The sequence below is a fragment of the Chroicocephalus ridibundus genome, chromosome 1 (genome assembly GCF_963924245.1).
Source record: "Chroicocephalus ridibundus chromosome 1, bChrRid1.1, whole genome shotgun sequence".
Lineage (NCBI taxonomy): Eukaryota > Metazoa > Chordata > Aves > Charadriiformes > Laridae > Chroicocephalus > Chroicocephalus ridibundus.
Window position 1 is genome coordinate 21,618,181 of NC_086284.1, and position 22,795 is coordinate 21,640,975.

A 22,795-nucleotide genomic window follows, 5' to 3' on the forward strand; every position below is an offset into this window, starting at 1 on the left:
CAATGTGAGCAAGGGGTAATTGTGATTAACTGCAGCGCTCTGCTGGGACAGGAAGGAAATCTTAGTGAGTGTCCTCCAGCATACCAAGGCAGAAACCAACATATGATGTACGGCAACAAAATGCCACGTCACTTACAAAACTAACGTCCACTGAACAACCAGAAAACTCATCCTTGTCATATCCCCCTTTCTAAGGGGGTTGAGAAGTCTTGAGGTAAAGAGCAGATGAGAAGAGCAGGAGGTACACTTTCTTTTCTTGAACCTGTGCAAAGTTACAACATTAGGAGAAGTCCAGCCTCCTCTCAGCCAAGACAGATGCCAATTATTGCTCTGCAGAAGTACTTCCATACAAAAACACCAGGGCCTTGTTTTGGTGGATTATTCTAGGGCAGAATCAGAAAAACAGCAATACTTCTTTGGTTGCAGATCTTGCTCAGAGCTCATTCTGCTCCCTGTCTATTCTGCTCATATTTTACATGCAGGGAGTTTCTATACATAGGTAGTATCCCAGACATACAAGTGTCATTTCGTCTTCTTGCAAACTAATCAGAAAATTCTAAATAAAACCTCAGATCTGTTTAACAGTGTAGCATCCTTTCTGATCAAACCCCTAACTGTCAAACAATTTCCAAAGACCTCCTTTCTGTATTGAGACCAACTTGTCGAAATTTCGCTTTCTCTTTTAACAGACAATTAAATAATAATTTGGATTACAGCCTAGCCACTGACAACAATCAGTTCTTTCAAGTTAAACTTTAAGCAAATCAGTATGTACAATACTTTTTAGACATGTGCTCATGAGCATTACTTAATGGCTATGTTTAACTCGTAGGTGACCATTCCTGCTACGTGCTGAAAGGCTGCAGGACAGGCAACAGAAACACTCCAGTTCTTCCACACAGTAAATTCTTCTGTACTTTTTTTAACCATCCTGCCAGGACAGCTGATGCAGCTACACCACCACAACCGGCGTCCACACAGCTACTTATTTGACGTGATGGCCAGTTGTCAGTCATGTCTGCCTGTCAACACCTACAAAGCTGCCTAACCATGGTGTGTGCTGGTACAACTGGGCAGCTACCCCTTGTTGCCTCCAGAAGGGGCAGCGTGCCCAGCACAGCGATATCGCTGCAGGAAGTGACGGCAGGGAGGACAGCACAGCATGTGGCAGTGAAATGTGGGGTTACAGACGCCACTCCCTGTAAATTTGCCCTGTAAGCGGTGGTGTGCCTAGTGGTTTCCTAACAACAACACAGATTTTGGCCTGCTGATCTGTAGATGAGCCTAAAGCCACATCATAGCCTTGGCTTGCACACAGGTACACTCTGCCATTTTCCAAAAATGAAATAGGTGAGAAAGAGTTAGGAACACACAGCACTGTATGCAAGATAATCTGTTTTGTAAGCGGCCAGACCTATACATCACTTTAAAAGGTTTTGTCTGATGAAAGCAGGAAAGGCGAACGGACTGAAAGCCCCTTTTTCCCACTTAGCGCAGTCCCTGATCACGACTTGCAGGCTGCCCCAGGCTTTTGCTGCCCCAAAGCCAGCCTCTCCTCCCCTCCTGCGGCTTGCGCAGCACCGCTGACAACACATCTGCATTAGAACTTTACAGGCCTGATTTGCATTTCTATTTTCTCTTGCCAGTCAACGTCAGCTGCCAAGCGGGGCCTGTAAACCTTATTACACCCCTTTGCTAGATTGCCTCATTCTTAAAATATGCCATGAAGTAATATATGATACAAATTACTGGGGAAGGGGGGATGAAGGAGTGTGGAAAGGAAATTGATTTATATAAAATGCAATCAATTTCTGGAATAATTTGTAATAGACACTGGTATAACCTCACTATATTTAATTTCTAAAAACATTACAAATGGATTTTATTCATATATTGTGGGAGATCTTAGCTATTGGGGAGTGCACAGGATAACAGTGTGTATATGTTATTTTTATTATTAGATGGTCATTAGTGGTGAAGTAAGGCAGAATTTCTAATTGAGCCGAGTATGCCATCGTGTTAAGCACAATAAAAACACACCCTGTGATGCATCCTTGCCCTACAGAGTTTTTAGTCTAATGCCCCAATCCTGTAAAGATCTCCTTGTTTGTTTTACTCATGAGCAGTAAGCAGTCATTGCATCACTGACAACAGAGTACAAAACAGAGAGCAGGTGCTGATATATTTGCAGCATCAAAGCCAAAGGCTGAAGAAAATATTACTGTATTCATTTTACTCAAAGAGAATTGAAATAAAGAAGTTGCATTTGCTCACTTCATCTAGGTACTCAAGTACATGCCGAAGCTTTGCCACGTGAGGGTCCCAGTGAGGCAGGTGTACAGTCCTAAGTACCTTGTTGAGATAAAGGATGCTGACAAACGCTGCATGGGAATTCTGTGCCGAAGTCAAGCCTTGACTCCTGAACCATAAAACCTCCCTTGTTACAGAGCACGGCAAGGGCTGCAGAGAGAAGCTCAGCTAATAGACTTACAAAAATTGCAGGGGAGAGATCTTGTCTTTCTTATGCCGGTTTTAGAACAACCATTTGACAGACAGCTTGTCAAAACATAACTCACAAAGATGACACACATACAACAGCACACTCAAATCAGGGAGAGCTACATTGCAAACCCCCCCGTGCAGCTGGAAAGGTACATCTGCGTGTTCCTCTTTGCTTTCCACCAGCCCCCTCCATCCCAGCCTGTTCGCTTTCAACAGCAGAGCCTGGGAGGCAGCGGGGCTGTGGGCGAACGATGCTGGGGCAAGCAGGGCACGTACCGTTCAGCTGCTGGCACACAGCCAGGCGGCTAGGCTTCAGCACAAACTGGCACTGCAGCTCCTGGGGCAGCTGCTCTGTCAAGAAGGACCCCTGAAGCTGCCGGGGGCAGGCACAGTGCTTTGATCCATGGGGCATAGCGTCGCGAATGTGGCTCATTTTAATTCCAAAGGGATACTCATGTCCTGTTCAAAGACAAATCATAATAATCTGTGTTGGATTGACTGGAGACTTGCAAAACTCCATCTGCCTTGGAGGAAAAGCAGATTTTGCATGCTGGCCTGCGGCACTTTCTCTCTCAGTACTCTCAAAATTGACGCTTTTCTGCATATTTACACTGGCATAAATCATACACTGGCAGATATGGAGTTACTGTGTTCACTGTAGTTAAACAGGCATAAAAGTAAAATCAGACCTATTACAGCTGCATCACACAAAAGACCACCAGAAAAAATACAAGTGATAATTTCTCAATTCAGTGTTTATTCTTTCTACTGCTTTACTTGTGACACTGAAGCTTAGGTACTGGTTGCTCACGTGGTTCTGGCAAGAAATGAGATTTTGGGAGCAGTCATCTGTCAAATTTTTGCTGAGCATGCAAAACCAAAAAATCCAGTGTGAAAGTGATCTTCCCTCCCTCTCCATGCACAGCCATCAACTCAGTCAAATGAGACACAATTATGGTTCCCGTCTGAGGCTGAAACAGGAAGGAAACGTTAATCATAGGGCTAATGCAAATGAGCTACGCTCAGCATTAACCAGCATCTTTGGGGACTACACAGAGGCAATTCATTTCTGGAGAAGCTTTCAAAAATGCCACCAGGAAGATATTTTTTGGACTTGCCTAGAGACCTGGCAGTTGAAATACATTAAATATGGGCGCAATGTTAAGATGTTTTAATTAATTTGCACTTAGACTTGAACACTGATAGGGGAGAGATGTTATTTGAGATTATAGGTAGCGGGAAGCTAAAGCACAGTCAAACTTCTGATGTCTACCTATGATAAAAGCTGTCCTTATCCAATAAACCTTTGCCTAAATATCAAGAACAGCATCAGTTTTATATCAGATTCTTCTTTTCCAAGGATTCTAACTTGAATTTGCAGTGAGAGAGTCAATCAACTAGAAAGGCCTTTCCCATTTCTGAATTCTCTGGTTCTATGTTTAAAACCATAGCTGTGATTTTCTCTGAAGAAGCTACACATAATAGTCAGAAAGACAAAGTCTGGTATGTTTCAAAGACAAAACAGTTTGCACTGTCTATAGGGTGCACAACTTAGACATTGTATAAATATTAATGTTGTCTGACTCCAGCAAAGCATTTGTAGCTAAGGCTGCTTTAAGAAGGAATGCTAAGATTTACTGGGGTTAGATTTGCAGGAGAAAAACAGAAAATCCACAGATCTTTCTCGTTCTAATCATCTGTGAACTCATACAGCACAAGTAATGCTGGGCTTCTACAGGGAAAGGTTCTTAATAACAGGAAGGGATTTGTTCTCAGTGAATCATGGGCCAAAATCAAATCACTCCATCCAATCACTTCTGAGCTTTGGGTCGATTCCTGGGGAGGAAATGTTTCGAAAAGCATTTTAGAAAGTGAATAAGCAATAATTTGCTCCTAATCAGAGGGGAGCTGTCAGCCAGTAAGAGAAACACAGGATTGGAAAGGACCTCTTGAATCAGTTAACTTGAATTGTGGAAGAACAGAACATTTCTCAAAACTCTGCTGAGTTTTGCTGAGGAGGGGAGTAAACAATGTTATGGAAGTGTAGGAAGAAATATGGTAAAGCTGGACCAGCTCCAGGAGAAGAGGTGAGTGAGTGGAGCAGCTGACTTTGTAGAAAGACCGAGGGTCATGCAGCAAAATTGGGGCAGAAATAAATGAACTTTTTCAACCTCTAAGTGACACAAGCAGACAATTGCTCTTCAAGACAAAGGATAAGCATCTGACTAGCTCCCCAAATAGGCAAACTTGCGTGACAGGGAAGTAAGAGAAAAAACGGGAAAAACAAAACAAAACAAAAGAGGAACTGCACTTCGGTCTTCTCTGTATTTCTTGCTTCCTTCAGCACTAGAAACTGAGTGAATGTTGAAAAACAAAATCGTGTCAAGAACTTACCAATAAGAGGGTAAGGAGCATCTTCTCTTCCTGAAATCACCCACAGCTTGTAGTCTTTTTCGGAGCCCTTTAAAACCAAAATTAAGAATAAGTTTGCCAGCCATTAAGAACAGGTTTGTGTTAGGTTCCTCACAATATAAGGGTATTCTGCACCTTGCCAGTGGGGTCAAAAGAACCCCTTTTACTCCTGTAGTGCCCAAATTTGCCACCAGCAAAGCTTCTGAATTGTGTCTGTTATGTGCAATGTGATTTAGGTGACCAGGGTCTAGCTCTGAGCAGTGAGAGGGGCAGGAACCTGTCCTTTCTGAAGGAAAAGGGTGAGATTTGCCCCAGTTCTTTCAGTGCTCCTGGAAACAGAGGGATGGAGGTCACAGACTGCCAGGACTCAGGATTGCTTTTGAGGCCAGACCAATGCATTAGCGACGCGAGCTCCCCATGCCATGTGGCTGAGCCAGTCCTTGGCCTGCATGCCTCCCCGCTGCCAGGAGGCTGGAAATGAGGCAGTCCCCAGCATGGAGGGGACCTCCTGCCCCAGGTGCTGCTCCTGGCCCCCAGCCCTTCTGTGCCCCACTTCTCCCCACCGGCGCTGAGCAGCACCCAACCCCAAGAAGAGACAGGTCTGATCCCCTGGAGAGATTACAGATAAGCAGCATGAAGCGGAGGCCTGGCTGCAGAGCATGTGGCAGACAGCGGGCAGTTCCTGTGAGCTAAGGTGACCCTTCAGCTCTGTCCTGAGAACCAGAGTAACTGCATCCTCCAGGACGCGCTCTGGCACACAGGCACCTCCAGCCTCACACCGGAGACCTCTGCTCCGCTATCTCCCAGCTCCTCTACGTTCCCTCTAAGCAGAAGGAGCTCAGGCTTGCCAAACAACAGAATCCCATGCCCTGCACTGGAGAGCAGGGCAGGGGCACCTTCACCGGAGACCTGAGCCTGCACTGATGATGCCAAGGTGAGGATGGCACCCAAGGGGCTCCTGGCACTCAGCGCTGCCCCAAAATCTCCTCACAGGGCTGCCGTCAGCCCTTTTGTGCAGCCCTTTTGTGTGGAAGGGCTTGGGAGCACTGGATGGTGCTTTAAGACTGCTGAGCCCTCTTTTGAAATTTACAGTGGAGAGGATAAATTTACATCAAAGACGACAATTTCCAGAGGACTGGAAAATGTGAACATCTTTGGGAAGAGCTGTGTAAAATCTCTGATTTGAAAGCAAATCTAAATATTGCCCGTAGCATAAATATACAAGTCAATGTTGCAGTTTAACTGAAGAATAGTACATTATTTCAGATATAATGGTGAGACAATAGAGAAAAAAAGAATGACATTTAATATAAACCACTCTCAGGACAAAAGGTAATAGCAAGTGGATAAATACACTGCATGAAAAGTGATCTATTTTACCTAAAATCCCTTTTCAGTGACACTGCTAAATAAGTTTTCTGGCTACAAAAGGTGGTAAATGCCTCATGACAGTATTTATTTTATTTATTAAGCTCTGAAATTAAATCCTATCTCCTTTTAAAGAGAATTGCCTACTATCCTGCATTGTCTGGACCTTCACTCAGTGTCCCCAAAGCTCTTGAGACTCTTTCTACTTGCCGCACACACCTGGTGTAATGCTGATACACTCCATAAAAGCCTTCACAGTTTGCTCTCTGACTGACAGAGCTTTCTGGCCCATATTAGCACTGCTGTTAAGTTAGCTAGCAGGGGGCAGAAGGAAAATAAATAGACTTTGGAGGCATCTCTGATGCTTCAGGGCAAGCAGCCAGGAGCAAATAAATACAGCTGAGGAGCACAAGAAAGGGTATTTACTTTTCCTTTTAGATATATATATGAAAGGGTTCGTTGGTGTGAAGGGGAAGCAGGGGAAGGGGAAGAGCTGGTAGGCGCAGTTTCAGGAGGCAGGCTCCTCATCTCTCGATTGCAAATGTTGTCCTTTATGGGCTTTATGAGGCCATTTGTCAGTATAAATGTGACTGTCCCAGAAAAGTCAGCAAGTGTGCCTACAGAGCTGGGAAACCCAAGGCTCTTCTTTCTGCCCCACTTGGTAATTTGGAACAGATGATCAATGCCATTTTGCACGAACTAGTTGTCATTTTACCAGAGAAACCACAGAGGGAAAAACCCTGATGCGTTAAACCGGAGTGAACTCAGCCAAAGTAATAGCCCCATTAATCACGCAACATGTGAAATGTAGTTTTTATAATTGCCATTGAAAAGTCGTAGAGCTCCTTTCAAGTGGTTCTCTCTGAACATAAATAAAAAACCTCATGACAGCACAGGAGGAAAAGCATCCTCGCAGTCAGAACAATCCTACAAGGGGGTTGGGTGCTTGATTGATACACAGGCTACAGCTTAATTTATTTAACTTGTTTGATTTTATTGCTAATCTTACGCCTCTAATGAAAAAGGCTTTATGCTATGAAGATGCAGTGAAAAAATGTAGTATATTACTTGGGCAAATAATTCTGCAGGCAAGATTTTACATCTTTCAGATGGCTTTCATTCTTTTTCCACTCAAAATAAAAATGTAAAGAGGAGGAAAGGCTTGATTGTGATACATACAAAAGAGCACAAAGCTGAAACCTAACCTGCTCCTCCTCCTGCTCGTCTCAAACAAAATATTCTCTTCCAACACTACCATTTTGTTGTTTTTTCTGTACACAAAATGAGGACGCGCAAATGACACCCAAAAAATCGGTAAAAATGAAGCATATAATAATAAAGACTTGCAGTTGTAATATAGCATATATAGAGAGTCTTGATTTTTGATGCAGACTGGGGTGACAATCTGCAATTAAATCCGTAATTTTAACTCACATCTTATCCTTTTCACCTTGCAGTCCCTCCATCAACTCCAGAGCTACTGAAATGGACAGACTGGTGGATCGTGAGCTCAGAGCAGAGCCCCAGCCCTGGTGTAAATGGGATGTCTGAGCCATAACCAGATGGACAGAAAGAAATTGCTGTGCCTGGGAAATAACAAGTTAGCAGAATAAGCCCCTGGACACAGAATGAATGCTAGGGAAGGCAAATTCTCAGGTTACTCCAATTTTCACTAGGGCTCTCCAGAAGCCCCAGTGAAGCACAAGAGTGGCATTTTGGTCATATTGACTCTTCACACTCAGGGCTGTGGTAAGGAAAGACTTGTCAGATTCCATGCAATGAGATCAACACATGCATCAAGAGTAAGACATTTTAAAAAAATCTTGTTACCCAAACAGCAGACTGACAGGCCAGTTAAAAAGCTGTCACCCAGGAGCTTCTATGAGCATTGGTGTTGGTTGGAGCCACAATGTAAAACAATGAGAGAAACAGAGTAAGGGAGCCAGAATTCTTGTCCCTGGCACTGATTCGTTACTGCACCTGAGGCACTACATTGCCTGGTTTAGAGCAAAGGGGCAGCACTTGAGCTACTAGGAATCGCTGCATCTACTTGGTGCACTACCCTGCATTACTGTAAGTCTTGTAAAAGCCCTTTTCCAAAACGGATTCAGGACATTGCTTAAATTGTGTGCATTCAGATTCTGTGCAATCACTCAGTTACATTCACATCTCGCATAACACTAAAGGTCCGTGGATATTTAGAGTGGCTGATTTGGACACTTGAGAGCAGTGCTTGTACTTGTAATCTGGGGACACAGCCGATCATGCACGTTTGCACATTTTGAAACCAACTAACAAGCAGGTCAGTAGGTTTCCTGTTCACACTGAAGTATGCAAAAGGAGCTGTATCAAACTCTCACTTCTTGTGTCAAGATATCCTGTTAGGCATCAGCAAAACAGATTCAAAAGCGACTTCAAACATGACGGATCCCTTACAGGGATGAGAGACTTATTAAAAACTTTTAAGAAACTTGATGATCTCTGGAGGTCTATATATTAACAAGGCACTTTTGCTTCATTTCAATAACACTGAATTACTATGATAAAGGATTTAATTAATGTTCATATCCTAAAACTTGGAAAAAGTGCAAGAGAAGAATTGATTACTAAAAGCGACTACAAAAAGACTCATTAAAACTGGTGCAAGGACTTACGTTAATTCCCAGCTGCTGCAGGGCCATGAGAATTACATCATTTGCTGTATCAACATTGGTTATACTTAGGGTTTTTGACTGTGAATAGAAAAAAGGAGAAGGAGGAAGTGGCATTAAAAATTTGGATTTGCAAAGAGTACCTGAAATGCAATAGCTCTGCATAATTCATTGTTGGAAAAAATGAGAGTATCCTGTTAAAATTTTACTTGATAAATAAGTTATCCTGCATAGATAAAATCCAGGTGTCTGAGACCGGGGTTTGATTCCTCTGCTTTGTCGCATACTTTATGTATTTGCTCCCTGCTTCCCCAACAGCTTCATCAGAAGGGAGAGGGCCATGATTACTGGGGACAAGACCTCCACATTAAAATATGCAAAAAGGCACAGTCACTAACCGTACTTTAGACACTGCACGAAGGAGATGTAATGGTTTGATTAATTTAAAAGCAAGCAAGTTTTCTTTGAAAAAATGAAAAATTTCAGTAATTTTTTCAGTGAACTATGAGGCTCTCATATCAATTGTTAATAATTTCTATCCTTTCCTACTGAAGATCTCCCTGGCAAGAAAATACGGTACACAGGCTTCATCTCTATATCCTTTGCCACATTCTATATAGATTTCTCAAAGCTAGATTTGGCTTTGTACCAGAAGCACTTCCTCTTGGTAATCTTTCATCCAGTTAAAGTGCTACCTCTCCAGCATCCTCCAGAATCTGCCAATTGGCAGTACGGAAAAGCATGGATCAGCAGAAACACTGCTTTCTACATACCTATGGCGACCAGCACGAAATGCCAAGCTTTGTGTTGGAGGAAGTGCCTCTTTCCACAAGGCAGCCTTTCCAGTGTGAGATTTCAGCACCTGCTGCCTGGCACCAGTATTACTCCCGTACAGCTGGGCAGTGCTCTGTACCTCCGCACCGCGGGCTGCTCTTACGCAGGGCAGCACATTTCAAACACACCAGGATTAATGTCTCCATCCTCAGCCCCGCTGGGATGTGGAAGCACCGCTGCCATCACCTTGCAGAGGCAAAACCAAATGGGGACAGCATGTCCAGAGTGGTTTTTGCTTGCACCATCACACCTACCCTGGCCTCACTTCCAAGCCGACAGGCAGCTCCTACACATCAAGCACAAGTTACTAAGCCCTCTTCAGAGGCGTGCTAGTTTGGCTCTGATAACAAGACTACTACACAGCTTTTGGACTGCAGCTGGTTCATGGCCAACCTAAAGCCCTGGCAGAATAAACACATGCCCACTGCGACAAACCGCCCAGGCGCATCCAATGGCCCAAAGAAGGGAAGGTGGCAGAGCCGGGATGTAAATGTTCACTGCCAGTCCCAAGACAGTTTGCTATACCCTGCTACCCTGTGTAGCATATCAGTTTTATACTGGCCATAGGATGATCAGGTGAAACAACCCCCTGACATTTTGCATTTAGAAAAGATCTGAGCTGTACATTTGTGTAAGTCCCTGATGGTAAAAAGCTGCCATGGCAATCAAAGGAAAGTAGTGAGAATACTGTATATCTCGCTTCGGGACATATCTGAAAGCTCATACCATAAAAAATTTAACATTTGCCTGAAGCAATGACATCTGGCTCTCAGGAGTAGGTCAGCACATTTGCATAAGTTTTGCTCTTGGCTAGAATATAATAAAATGTTTTGTGCCTTGTGTTCAGCCTTCGTTACCTTCCAAAACTGAAATAATTCCTGGGCATCTCCAGCTGCTGTAGCACAGGGACCACACTGCCATAAGAACAATTTGCATCACAAAGTTTCCATCTGCTCCTCCACTATTCCTCTACTGTTTTATTACTGATAATAGCTAAACTACAGTGTGTCATTTCCAGGACTGTCAGGACCAGGAAACAATATTTGGCATGTAAGCTAATTATAAGTAAGGAGAAAAGACATTTTAAAAAAAACCCCAAACAAACCCTGGGACAAGAGAGCGACACCTGAGCGCATGTATTATTTATAGACATTTACGCCTGAGCACACCTCGATCTGCAGTCCTGCTTTTGAACTATCACAATTATTGTTACTGTTTATTAATATTTGTCTTAGCAACCTGGCAATTCTAACTATTATCATTTAACTTAATAATGTTTTTCTGAAAAAAGGCAGACTCTTTTATGCTTAGGTCTATGCAAATACAGAATTCTAAGTAAGTGGAGATTCACTGTTGGGCAAAGACCTCCAATGAAGTCTATCTATCTTCTGCAAAAATTTCTTGTGTCCTTGTGAATGCTCTTTAGGCTTCTGAGCATGAAATACAGATCTTAAAAGCACAGTCAGAAAGAAAGGACAAGTGTACACGAAGCAGAGGAAGAATAGACGGATTATTACTGAATGCTAAGGTATCCCTAGAGAACTGGCTACAGACAATAATTTAGTTTAAATTGGTTAAGAATGACTTAGTAAAAAAGGTGCAAATCACCCTGTGGATGATCTTTCTTTACCGATTTACCTTGTGCCTGTAAATTTACCAACATCACTTAGTTGATGAAAAGTGTGCTTAAGGCAATTTCAGGGTGTTCGTATACATAGCTTTACTGACTTATGATCATTACAAACAATAAAACACATTGCAACTTTGCAGAATTGAATGAAGGCAGCTGTGACTTCAGATCAGTTTTACAAGCAAAAAAAGGGTACATTGTACTGGCATTTCTGAAGATGCTTATGCATAAGTTCCGCTAGAGGTGTTTTTTGTGACTTCACACTGTACAGTCTTTAGTTTGTGTGCCAGAACCAGTATTTCTTACCAAGCACACTGTCTTTAAAAAGGAACTCATGTATTAAACACAGGAAACAAGCATTTCAGGGCTGTGTAAGCCGAATCTTTAAAGGGGCTGGATCCTTAAAGAAGGTTGCAATCCAAAGGAACCCTCCCAATATCCAAAGGATTTACAGGTGACTAGCACTCATAGGTGATGCGGATTTAGACCCCCCTTTAGCTCAAGAGCACTTACATATGCACAAGTTCCCACGTCCTTTGCAATTATCTTCAGAGGAATGCTTTTAGGATAGTCTTTTTCCTTCTCTTCTCTTATTCGACTGACAAAACAAGTACAAAACAAGTAAATTTTTAATATTGTAAACATAAATAGCAAGATGGAGATTTAAATAGCCATCAAGCAATAACTGGATAAGAAGCAGATTGTTTGAAGATATACTGCAGTAAAAATATCTCTGAGGACAAGAAAGCATCCAGCAATATCTGTAAGGGATGCTGACTGTGTCCCCCAGTAAGCTCTCTTGTATTAAAGTTAATTGTAGAAATCAGTGTAAGCAGCAGAGAAACCGGATTTAAAAAATCAAGCTAAAACCACCCATCATTGTGATGCCTCAGCTGCACTGTATGGGCTCCTACTGGAATCAGTTACATCCCAGTGTACAGACCAGTTCAAAGGACTGAACAGAAGAGTGAACTAGAAATCATCCCCAGCAAGGATGATTTAAACAACCCCAGGAACTCTGAAGGATCAGATAAAGACACAAACCTCAACCAGCAGAACTAGGTGACCAGAAAACAAAACCACTACGAGTAGTTTTCTGTCCAAACACCAACTGAAATAAGAGAGCTCTGTTTACACAAACCCTCCCACCACACCCGCCAACTTGGGGTCCATTTTGTAAGGCCGAAATACAGCCAGCCATGAGCTGGCTCTAACCTATCTGCTGATAGGTTAGAGCAGAGATTCCTGAGCTGGGCTTGCTTAGATGCCATCACCATGGAAAGAGCCCCAGGCTCAGTTAGAGCAATGGTGGCAGAGGCTCCTACAGCTGCATAGGGAAGGGACCACGTGTGATAGGAATTGTTCCAGTTTTGCACTGAGCCATGTTCAGGCACAGGGAAGCGTTTCCCTCTTTGCATAGTGATCACTCCATGAACAGCACATACCATCTTCTGCAGGGAGAAGACACGAGATGGTTTTTTTCTTAATATCACTTTGAAAAGGCTTATCTATCATGATGGCATAGGTATCACAGCTTGGGAATCACTGATTTAGATGACTGGGACTATTATACAAAGACTGTATAATAAAGTACCTTTGCAAAAAAGACAGCCATGTTTCCTTTTGTTCTGCAGACCTGCAAGGATTATAGAAAAAAAGGGACAAATCAGCCATCACCCTAATAGCATAACTGCCCTTGTACAAACCGCGGTGGAACGGACTGCTTCTTGGTTGCAACTGCCATAAATACCTACAAAAACTGAAAGGTTTTTCCAGATTCTAACAAAAAATCTGTTTGCCTGCAAAATCAACTGAAGAGCCTGCCACAGAGATCAAAAGCCCCAGTAACCAGTTTTTACCACAGAACTTGAAGCTTTACCAGTGAATTCAGTAGGAAATGTGTTGAGTTCTTAAACTAATGTCCAAATAGAAGAGGAGGGCACTTTAAAATAAGAGCTTAATTCAAATGTTTAAAGGTATTTCCTCAGGTACACAGACTTCTTCCCACTTTCACTATTCTAATTCTCTTCTTATTTGTTACTTGGTTCATCACCATGTTACAAAGTACACATAAGCCACAATGAAAAAAGGTCCCATTGCACTTAGTAGGGTTTAACTTTGGACATTTTAAGGTTTCTCTCATATAACTCTGTCTCATTTACACTTTCAAGGATACAAACTGTCCAGTTAAATGTAGCTAATAATAGGATAGTGCACGGAATCTAACCTAATTTTCCTTCAACTTTCTTGATTTAAATCCTGCCCCAGATGGAGTAACTGCTATTCCCACTGCTGCTTCTGCAAATCAAATTCTTCAAATTTTCAGAGCAGGCATTTAGAGAACTACAACCCTACTTAATGATGCTGGGAGGGGAATGCACCTTATGAACATTAAAAATGTGATTCTCCTTTGTCTGCTTCAATTCTGTTGGATGTGCATCTACGGGCTCATGCATGGCATTTTAGATTTTTCTGTCTACCTCCAGACGTAAAATAATTTCACTTCTATAAAATCTCTGACTCTGTTTTGATTGAAGCTATTGCTTTCCTATCCAACTACTTTCTGATAGCTATAAAGGATCATGTACTGTCTCTAGATCAAAGCTCATGTTTATTGGCAAGAGTTCAATTGAAAATCAATAGAAAATTTCAGCTTTGTTTCAGGACTATTAAGTGAAAAAAACATAAACAGCACAACCAGCTCAACAGAGAGTAGTCTGTGCACAGCATTCTCTTTGGATACTGACAATGTGACATACAAATTAAGCTGCATGCGTCAGCTTTTGCTCTCTGTTGGTAAAGAGGAAAATGCATTTTCCAAGACCTAGCCAAATTACTGTGGCTAAGCAGCTGGGATTTCAGGGGGGTGGTGCCCTCCCTTATCCAAAGTGACGACAGAGCCCTCCCGCTGAGACTAAAATTAGCCTAATCACTGAAATTACCTCTACAGCCCTTACGTGTCCTACAGTCAATTCTGCAAAGACAGACCAAAAATCTTTCACTCTCTTACAATTCAGAGATTCCACTTTAAGAGGAATTTTGACATTTTCTCTGGCACAATTAAATTAAAAAGAGAAATAAGACAAGGTGCATATTTCACTGTATGTTTCCTGCTACTTCCAGTACAAGCTCTTCTGTTTAAAAGTGTCCTACGAGGGTCCCTTTGATCCTTTCATTAGCTTGGCTGTTTACTATTTGTAGTTCATCTTATTAATTAGCCAAGGTGTTTGTCAAATTACATCCAACAAAAAGAGAATTTCCACTGAGCAAGCCTGCAGCACAGACCGTGCTTTGTCAAATCATGTATTTTCTCAAATTTTTAAGTGATAAGCAAGTATCACTGCCACATTTGCAGACAGAAGATGAGGCATGGAAGGTAAGTGAATTGCTCACAGCAGTAGAAGGAATTGGTTTAAGAATCAGTAAGTTCCTGCTTCCCACCTTCACTGGTGCTGAAATGAATCCGTGATAGTCTTGTTACTTGTCAGCCTAAAAACATTTAAGTAACTTAGTAAATAAAACATATCTCGATTCTTACCTGAAATTCGCCACACAGTTCGTGGTGGGCCAGCCCAAAACAAAGGACCTCTCTGGGTCTGTGCTGCCTTCACAGACTTCTTCTGTACAAAATGCTGTCCACATCTCACAGAGACGTGCTTGGCACTTTAGTTTGAAATGAGAGTGCGACCTGCCAGAAGAAATTCACAGGTATGTCACAAACATGAAAACATAGCAAGGCAGGTTAAACAGCAAAGCTTGCATTGGAGCTGATGGAAGGAGCACTTATGCTTTAGTTAAAGAAAACAATGCTTTATTTGGGTTTCATATAAAAATATATAAATTTCTCACCTAAATGGGATCAACAGATTTCTTATATGCAGAATAAATAGGCTGCTTGTGGCATCCCTGGGCATCCCCCTTCTTGGGAAAGCTTCTGCCCATGTCTAGAGCTCCCCTCCAAATTTCACCATGAGGCAAAGATTGCCATTTGTGTTGGATTTCTTTCAGTGACTTAATGCCATTGAGGAATTTACAGTATAGTTGGATTGCTTAGCCCCTGGGTCAACAACTATGGTGAGTTTAAGCAGTGACAATTAGGGAATCCCGAAGAAAGAACAAGCAGAAAACTGCCATTCGTGTTAACTACAGCACAGGTCACCTATCACCTCCACGAACTAGCTGCATAGTAGCTTTAAGGCCACACCCTTTGGAGAATGAGCGAGGACTTTGTGCATTCTCAAAATGTCTAGTCACCTACAAGGAAGATACATAATTTCCCCAATTTTTTAAAATTTGTCCCTTCCTGTATTTTATCCTACTAAACATTAGAATACAGTAAAGGTCACATTTACAGACTTTCACTTTTTTTATTTTCTTCTACCTAATTTCTCCCACATCTCCTTATTTTGTAGGATTGGTGGGCACCAGTGCTACATAAGAAACAAGTAAAATCTCACGAAGTCAGTCCAGCTCTGTAGCAATACAAAACCTACTCACTTCAAGGCAGGTTTGCACTAGAGACCTTGCAGACTGAATTACCTGAGCTACGGTTCTTCTGGGCCAGCAGGGAAAGGCTGGAGGAAAAGCATCCCCTCCCTGAAAATATTTTGCCCTTCTAATCAAAGGACTGCAAGCAAGAGCATGTCAGCTCAAGACTGTGTTGCAAATGTGGATGGGGACAGTGCCAGACACCGTGGTGATTAGTGCTCTATAAATAAATATGCCAGGTAAGCAGTTTCTTAGAGCTTTGATACACACAGACTACCTTCTCTGAGATTAGTCTCATTTACAACGTATTTGATTTAGGACAGACTGAACTAATACAGCCTGAAACATAAAAGTACTTGAACCTTGCGGCTTTAAAGTGGACACAGATGAACTTGCAGTACGCTGACTGGTCTGAGGTTTCCAGCCAGTGTTATGCCAACAGGTGTAGTGGGGTAGAGCAACACTAATAACCCAGCAGCGTTTACAGTGGTGGGCAAGAAAGGACCATCAGTGCATATCACATCTGGCAAAAAGGTGCACTTCAATTAGATTTCCACAAAATACTGTCAAATACCATCTCAAGTTCATGCATTTTTTTAAACTGTACCATGGTGTTTCCTGGTCATCTATACATTTCACCTCTCTCTACTCTACTATGTTTTGTTACCCCATCAAAGAGAAAGTATAGAACATTTCAACACACTCATCAACAAATTAGTTTGTGATGCAACAAGTAAAATCTGTTGAGGATAGAGAAATAACTGTAACTGACTGACCACAGAATGAACTGTGAAAATGTAGATTTACAAAAAAATACAGCTGTGAATTCTTATGTAGTTGTTAATAAATGGATGCCTGATCTGACTCCACCGAATCAATCTGTTGACTCTCCCTTTCTCCTCAATTTCTTTTTCCCATTACCCAGTACAGTAAACTCTCTACATGCTGTTCATAAAGCCAGACCCCTACAGTGCCAGTAGCGGGTGTCGTCAGGGCATTGGCACAAGGACAAAGATGTTCTCGAATCATGCTTGATGTATATTCTTACCCTGTTTGCCATGCCTACTCACAGCTCTCAGCTATTATCAGTATTCAAGTGGCCTGGTTTCCAGAGGCACTGAAACAGTAGCCTCCATTAACATCTAAAGAGCCTGAAGTATAATTTTATCTCTATCTGCCATGTCCTTTATGCAGTCCACGGGTTCTCAGCATTTGTGAAATGTGGGTCTTCTATTTAAGTGACAAAGCATTACCTCTAGAAATTAATATATCATCACTGACTAAGGAAGCCTCATGACTGAACATGTGAAAAATGGAAAGAGTAACAATCTAACAAAGATGTTATTTATATTTTAAGGAAGTAAGTCCCCTTGCAAGTGTTACACTGTAAATATCAGCCAGATCCAGAGTCCACAGAAAAATCACGAACATCAGTGATGTAGGTATTGACACACCCCAAATTGTGCCACCTCTGCAGAGCAAACTCAGTTCCTTTTGCTTTTCGTAAGTGGCAATTGGATACCTTGCAGCTGTTAACAGATGGAAGATTAACTTCTCACTAGATTTGCTAATCTCCTTAATAGGACCCTCTGACAAAAGCATTAATGGATCTACTGCGAGATTGCTACCGTAGTTCCATGTATGTACTCAACCATCAATTTCTATGGCCAGCGAGGTTGGGAAAATAACCTTAAAATGTACGTGCATACATGCATGTATGTATTACAAAGGAGAAAGATAAAGCCACACACAAAATGTGCCTCCCACACAAAAACTTTTGTAAGAAACCTTGATCATTGAACTGACAGATCCTTGAAATATTCACTCTGCCAAATTAAAACACATGCTTTCTGTAAGGAAGGTAATCAATATATAGAAAACAGTGTAACATTTTACATACTTAATGTTGGTTTAGAGAGAAAAACTCTTTCAATCCATTTCTGACTTACTGCTCACATGAAAGCAGCAAAAGGTGGGGCAGCAGAGAGGGAAGCACAGCATGTGAGTATTATTCTTATTTTTTATAAGCTGGGATAATGCATGATCTGAAAAGATAACAGTCTACATTCCAAAAAACGATTAGAAAGTAGCAGAAAAGAAACCTACAGGCACTTCATCCAAAGTCATACACAGACGGGTTGTAGAGAGGACTCACCACCTACAAATTTCCATGGGAGCAATGCCAATTTGCTGCCTTTAACCAGGAGCTCAGGGCCGTACAGGAGTTTACTCAGGAAGCTCAGAGGACACAAGATACTTGTTGTTTTCTTTAGGAAAAACTTGTACCCAATTGCTGATCATAACGAGTCTATACATGAGCTCCCTTTGTACAGTGACTGGCTACCTGCAGCTGAGCTGACACCAGCGCAGCGTGGAGGTGTACCTAAGATATCTTAGGTGTTCATATGCCCCAAGCTGAAAAACTACCTAACACAAAAGAGTATTACAAATTTTTAGCACCTTCTGAAGGTAAGTCAGATTCAACTGTATCGCTAATTCTGCCCTGGTGACCTGCTGTGTTGACTCTGCATCAGCTATTAAAAAGTCAATAACAATCAATAGTCACGGCTGCATAGCAATACACACCACTCAGGTTTTCCCTCTAGGAATCAGCAATGGTATTTTAGTCTGAGACATCTTTACAAATGCTGATTTTTAAGTAGTATTCATCAGTGACAGTTCTGATGCTTTAATTGCTGTCAGGGCAGCTGCAGAGAGTACATCCCAATTAGTTCTTTAAAATACATGAAGTAATATCACTCAAAATACTGTTTTACTATTTTTAGCAAAGACTTGATCCCCCTCCCCCTTTTTCACATGCAGAAGCACAATTTGTTCTGTTCCTGCGGACTCTTCACCACACTAAATCAAATGCTGTAAGAGCCGTCAATACTCCCTGGGGACCAGATTTTGGAGTGGTTACACAGAGTAGTGCTTTACTATGCAAATAGTCCCACTGGGACCCAGCCAAACCTGCAGTAATGTGCAGCTCAGCCTGGGGTTGTAACATTGCTTCTGCTCAGCACACTGACCAAGGAGGGAGGGATTCATCTCATCTGATTTTAGTTCTGCAATTTAGAAGCTTAGACCTAAGCTAGTGAGACTGTGCTCACTGAATAGCCAGCGGACAGAGTTAGAGACCCTCAAGAACATGACCCCCCTCACCCACCATCAGCATTCTTTCAGGGTCAGGTGAGTTTGCTGCAGGAAGGTGCTGGTATTCCCTCAGTGACTATAAAAGGAGCCTAGAAGCCTCGATAAGTTGCAAATATTTAACGTTTGAAAGCTTAAATTAGGTGACACAAACATACATAAATACAGTAACAATGCTATTACTAGTACTGCCAGTAGAATAGCAAGACTTCCCCCTAAATATCCTTATGTTCACCACCCACCCGTAGCGGAACATGTTTTTGGGTAAAATATCCTCTGCGTTGTCACGCTACATCAAGTGAAGGAGTACAGCTGGGGGGGTTACATTTACTATGTGTGATTCAAACGGACACAGCTCAGATTTCTACAGAAAACACAGATTTATCCTGGCTTTTCCCAGCAGCCTCTGAAACAATTGCTTAAGTGAAAAGACACATTGCAAAAGCCCAGGATTCACATCGAGATCACCCACCCTGTGAAACCACAAACACAGTGCCTAACAGAGAATGAAGCTGCATCACAATTTTTTATTTCCCCACAACCCATAACAACAAGTGAAAGCACCGTCTAAAATTGCCTTAAACCACAAATGCTGCATGAAGCTGGCATGCTAGACACAGCTTGTAAATCTGATTTAATTGTGAATGGTAGAGTGAATAATCAGAGCTCAGCAGCAAGCCTGATTACACATGAACACTACCCAGACTGCTCAGCATCGCTTTCTTTCTCCTTCCCCTTCCCCACACTCCTCCTGGCACAGCACAACCTAGAGACAAACACCATGATGCTGCCTGCAATCTCTGGTTTTATACAGCTGCTCGTCACTGATGTGTATCAAAGCAGCTTCCAGGTAAGTGTGAAGACCTCTAACCCCTCTGCAACATGGCCACCAGTGTTACGCACACCCCGTAGGACTGAAGATGACCTATGTAAAACACAACAGTCAGTTGAAAGCAGCTCAACGGACACAGCCAAGCACCAGTAAGTCTTTTCTATGACATTGAGCTTCCAAAGCAGGGAAGCTGATACAACACAGGCAATATATTAAAGAACATCTAATACTTCTCTAAAATTTTGTTCCTGGAACTCCTCTATGGCTATGGGGTTTTCAAAGGTGCCTGAAGAGGTCAGGCGACTAACTTCCATTGACCAAATAAAAAGCTTCCTTATGATTTAGGGAAGATTTGCTACTAAAAAAGCATTATGTAAACCCATGTTATGCTCTACTGAGAAAAAAAGGCTTCTCTGTAGGAGCAGTGCCTGAGGTGCAATACTCACTTGGACTTGGCAACAACCAGAAGGTCTGTGAAGAGGAAAAGGTGTCGCTCCTGGGTTTGCAGACCTGTCTTCAGCTGCACATGGCCATCCAGGATGAACATTCGGTTGTGGCACATGAATGACTGCACAAGGGGACATGCCTCCGGGCTGATGGGGGAGAAGCAGCCTTCCCTGAAAAAGGAAATAAAGGGAATAAAGGAAAGCGAATAGGATGATTGCTTGTGAGTGAGAACCAGGCAGTGACTTCCCACACCTACTGCTAAAAAGCAATTTATTTGACCACATGTTATTGAAAGGTGAGAGGGACAATAAAGATAATCCAGCAGTCTGATTCTAAGACAAAATCTGTTAGGAACTCTCTTCACTGAATTACAGTCCAAACACATGGATAGCATCTCTCAAAATTTAAATACATCCCTCTCTATTTTGTCTATTTGTCTAGCTCCTTTTGTATTGAAGTCGTAGAGAAAATACTGCACCTTCTGTAGCCTCTCCATAAAGAAAGTGGAGACATATGCATGACAAAGGGATGACAGCACACCCACCTTGGTCAGAAGGAGACTCATACTTGGGGTCAAGAGCAACGTACAGAAATAATTCAGAATCAAGGACAAACATAAGGTGCAACTGAACCTTGCTAAAGACAGACCATGTATTAGACACAACATGAGAAGCAGTAGCTCAGTCCCTCTCCCAGCACACAACCCACACTGAAGTAAGCTCCCGTTGCAGGGTTTACCTATGTGACTGGAGCACGGCTATGCTGGTCTGTGGCTGTGGTGTGTAGAGGCTGCTGGATAATCCAAACCCAGGTCTATGGGGGGCTGATCAGGCTCCCTTCTGGAAGACACTGATATTTTCTAAGGAGATATTGAGTAGGTTGAAATCCAAGGTTACTGATGGTGGAGACCTGATTCTCTCAGCCCTCCTGATATAACTATTCTGCATGACATAAAGTAGTTGAATAGTTACTGCAGCGCAAATGTCTATTTATATATTGCCACGCTGAATGAATGTGAGGGTCTGAGGGGAGGACACTCCTCCTCTAGGGCTCTCCAGAAGCTGACTGCAGGTCAGGCTCTCCCTTAGAAACCCAGAGACACGGCTTCAAATTCTCCCAGACAGGTGAGAGAACTGAACTTGGGTCTCCTACACCCTGGTGTACCTCAAATAATGAATTTCTGGATTAAAACCAGGACCCGTCAGCATCTTTACTCATTATTTTTAAATGCAGTTTTTCAATTATTTGCTTTCCCTAGAGGTGCCTCCAAATGAACCATTTCCCTTTGGTTGAATGAATCAGTTAGATTTTTATTCAAATGTATTTACTTATTTTTTCTTGTTAAAAAAGAAAAATGAAGCTAAAACTTGGCAGGGCCAGCTTGGCAAGGAAAGGCTGAAGTGAGCAGCTTTGCAATTATAGTTTATTCCTGGTCCCGCTGGAATGGATGACAAACACCTAACGACGTTGCTGGGAGAAGAAATGGACTCTATATAGTGAAAGTCACAAAATAAATGGGAGAGATACGAAAGAAAACAAGAGTGAGCAGAGAAAACCTTCAAAAAAGGTCATAAACCTTCTTGTACCTCTCTTAGAGCCTGGATGATTCCCGACCCTCCTCTCCTTGATGCCTGTGGCTGGATTACTCAGGAAATTATTTAGGAAATCCTGACAGCTGGGAGAGAAAGGATAAGCTCTGAGATTGGCCTACATTAGCAGGACACACTTTCACTGATCTGTAAGGAGCTGGTGAGGATCTCTGCCTGCTGGGCAGAACCCTGTTTGGCCTTGGTTTCCCCTTTCTGTCTGGGAGCCTGAGTTTTTGACAGAATTCCTCAACTTAATTCATCTTAAACCATGTCCTAATCTTGCCTTTCATTACCTGCCTCTTCAGGGAAGAGATAAAGAAGAGGAATGACTTTCAGAAGGAATAATGCAAACCTGAAGTTATTTGATCGTTCCTCAGCAGAAGGGTTGCCCAGGAGTGCAGAGGTTAAAGCAGAGAGAGGAGTTTTGGTCCAATACAACAGTAACACATGCGGTGTGGCCAGCAACAGGAGTCAGGGGAACAGCAAGCATCTCTCCTACATTGCCACTTCTGTGAGACTGGGAATTCACCAATTCACCAGTTCATCAGTCCCTGGTAGGTTACTGGGACTTGATTTCATAAACTCCCTAGCAACACTTGGCATAGAAACTTAAGCAGAAATCAGCAATGATGACCAGTCCATCTGTGTGAAAGCCATGCATGGCCTCTACCTCAAAGGTTAAGTCAGGGAAATACTCACTTATATTTGAACCCAGTAACAACAATAGTTAGAAACAGCCCTTTCATGTTACACCGGTGTAACCAAATCAGCAGAAACATTCATAAAATCATACCAAAGTGCCTGCCCCTACTGTCTTTCCTGTAGGTTCAGGCTCGTATGTCCCCATATAGGCAACTCTGTTTGATTATTCCCATTTGTCCATTTTCTA

At 42.4% G+C, this 22,795-nt stretch overlaps 1 protein-coding gene across 1 annotated transcript in view; it reads right to left on the reverse strand.

Annotated features, from left to right (window-relative positions):
- Positions 1-22,795, reverse strand: part of ARHGAP20 (Rho GTPase activating protein 20) — a 61,440-nt gene that overhangs the window by 11,405 nt on the left and 27,240 nt on the right. Inside the window, exons 3-9 of the mRNA XM_063330674.1 lie at positions 20,317-20,487; positions 14,936-15,085; positions 12,992-13,033; positions 11,911-11,995; positions 8,937-9,014; positions 4,897-4,963; positions 2,779-2,961 (exon numbers count right to left, since the gene is read on the reverse strand). Coding sequence (XP_063186744.1) covers positions 2,779-2,961; positions 4,897-4,963; positions 8,937-9,014; positions 11,911-11,995; positions 12,992-13,033; positions 14,936-15,085; positions 20,317-20,487 — 776 coding nt within the window. The remainder of the gene's footprint in view (positions 1-2,778; positions 2,962-4,896; positions 4,964-8,936; positions 9,015-11,910; positions 11,996-12,991; positions 13,034-14,935; positions 15,086-20,316; positions 20,488-22,795) is intronic.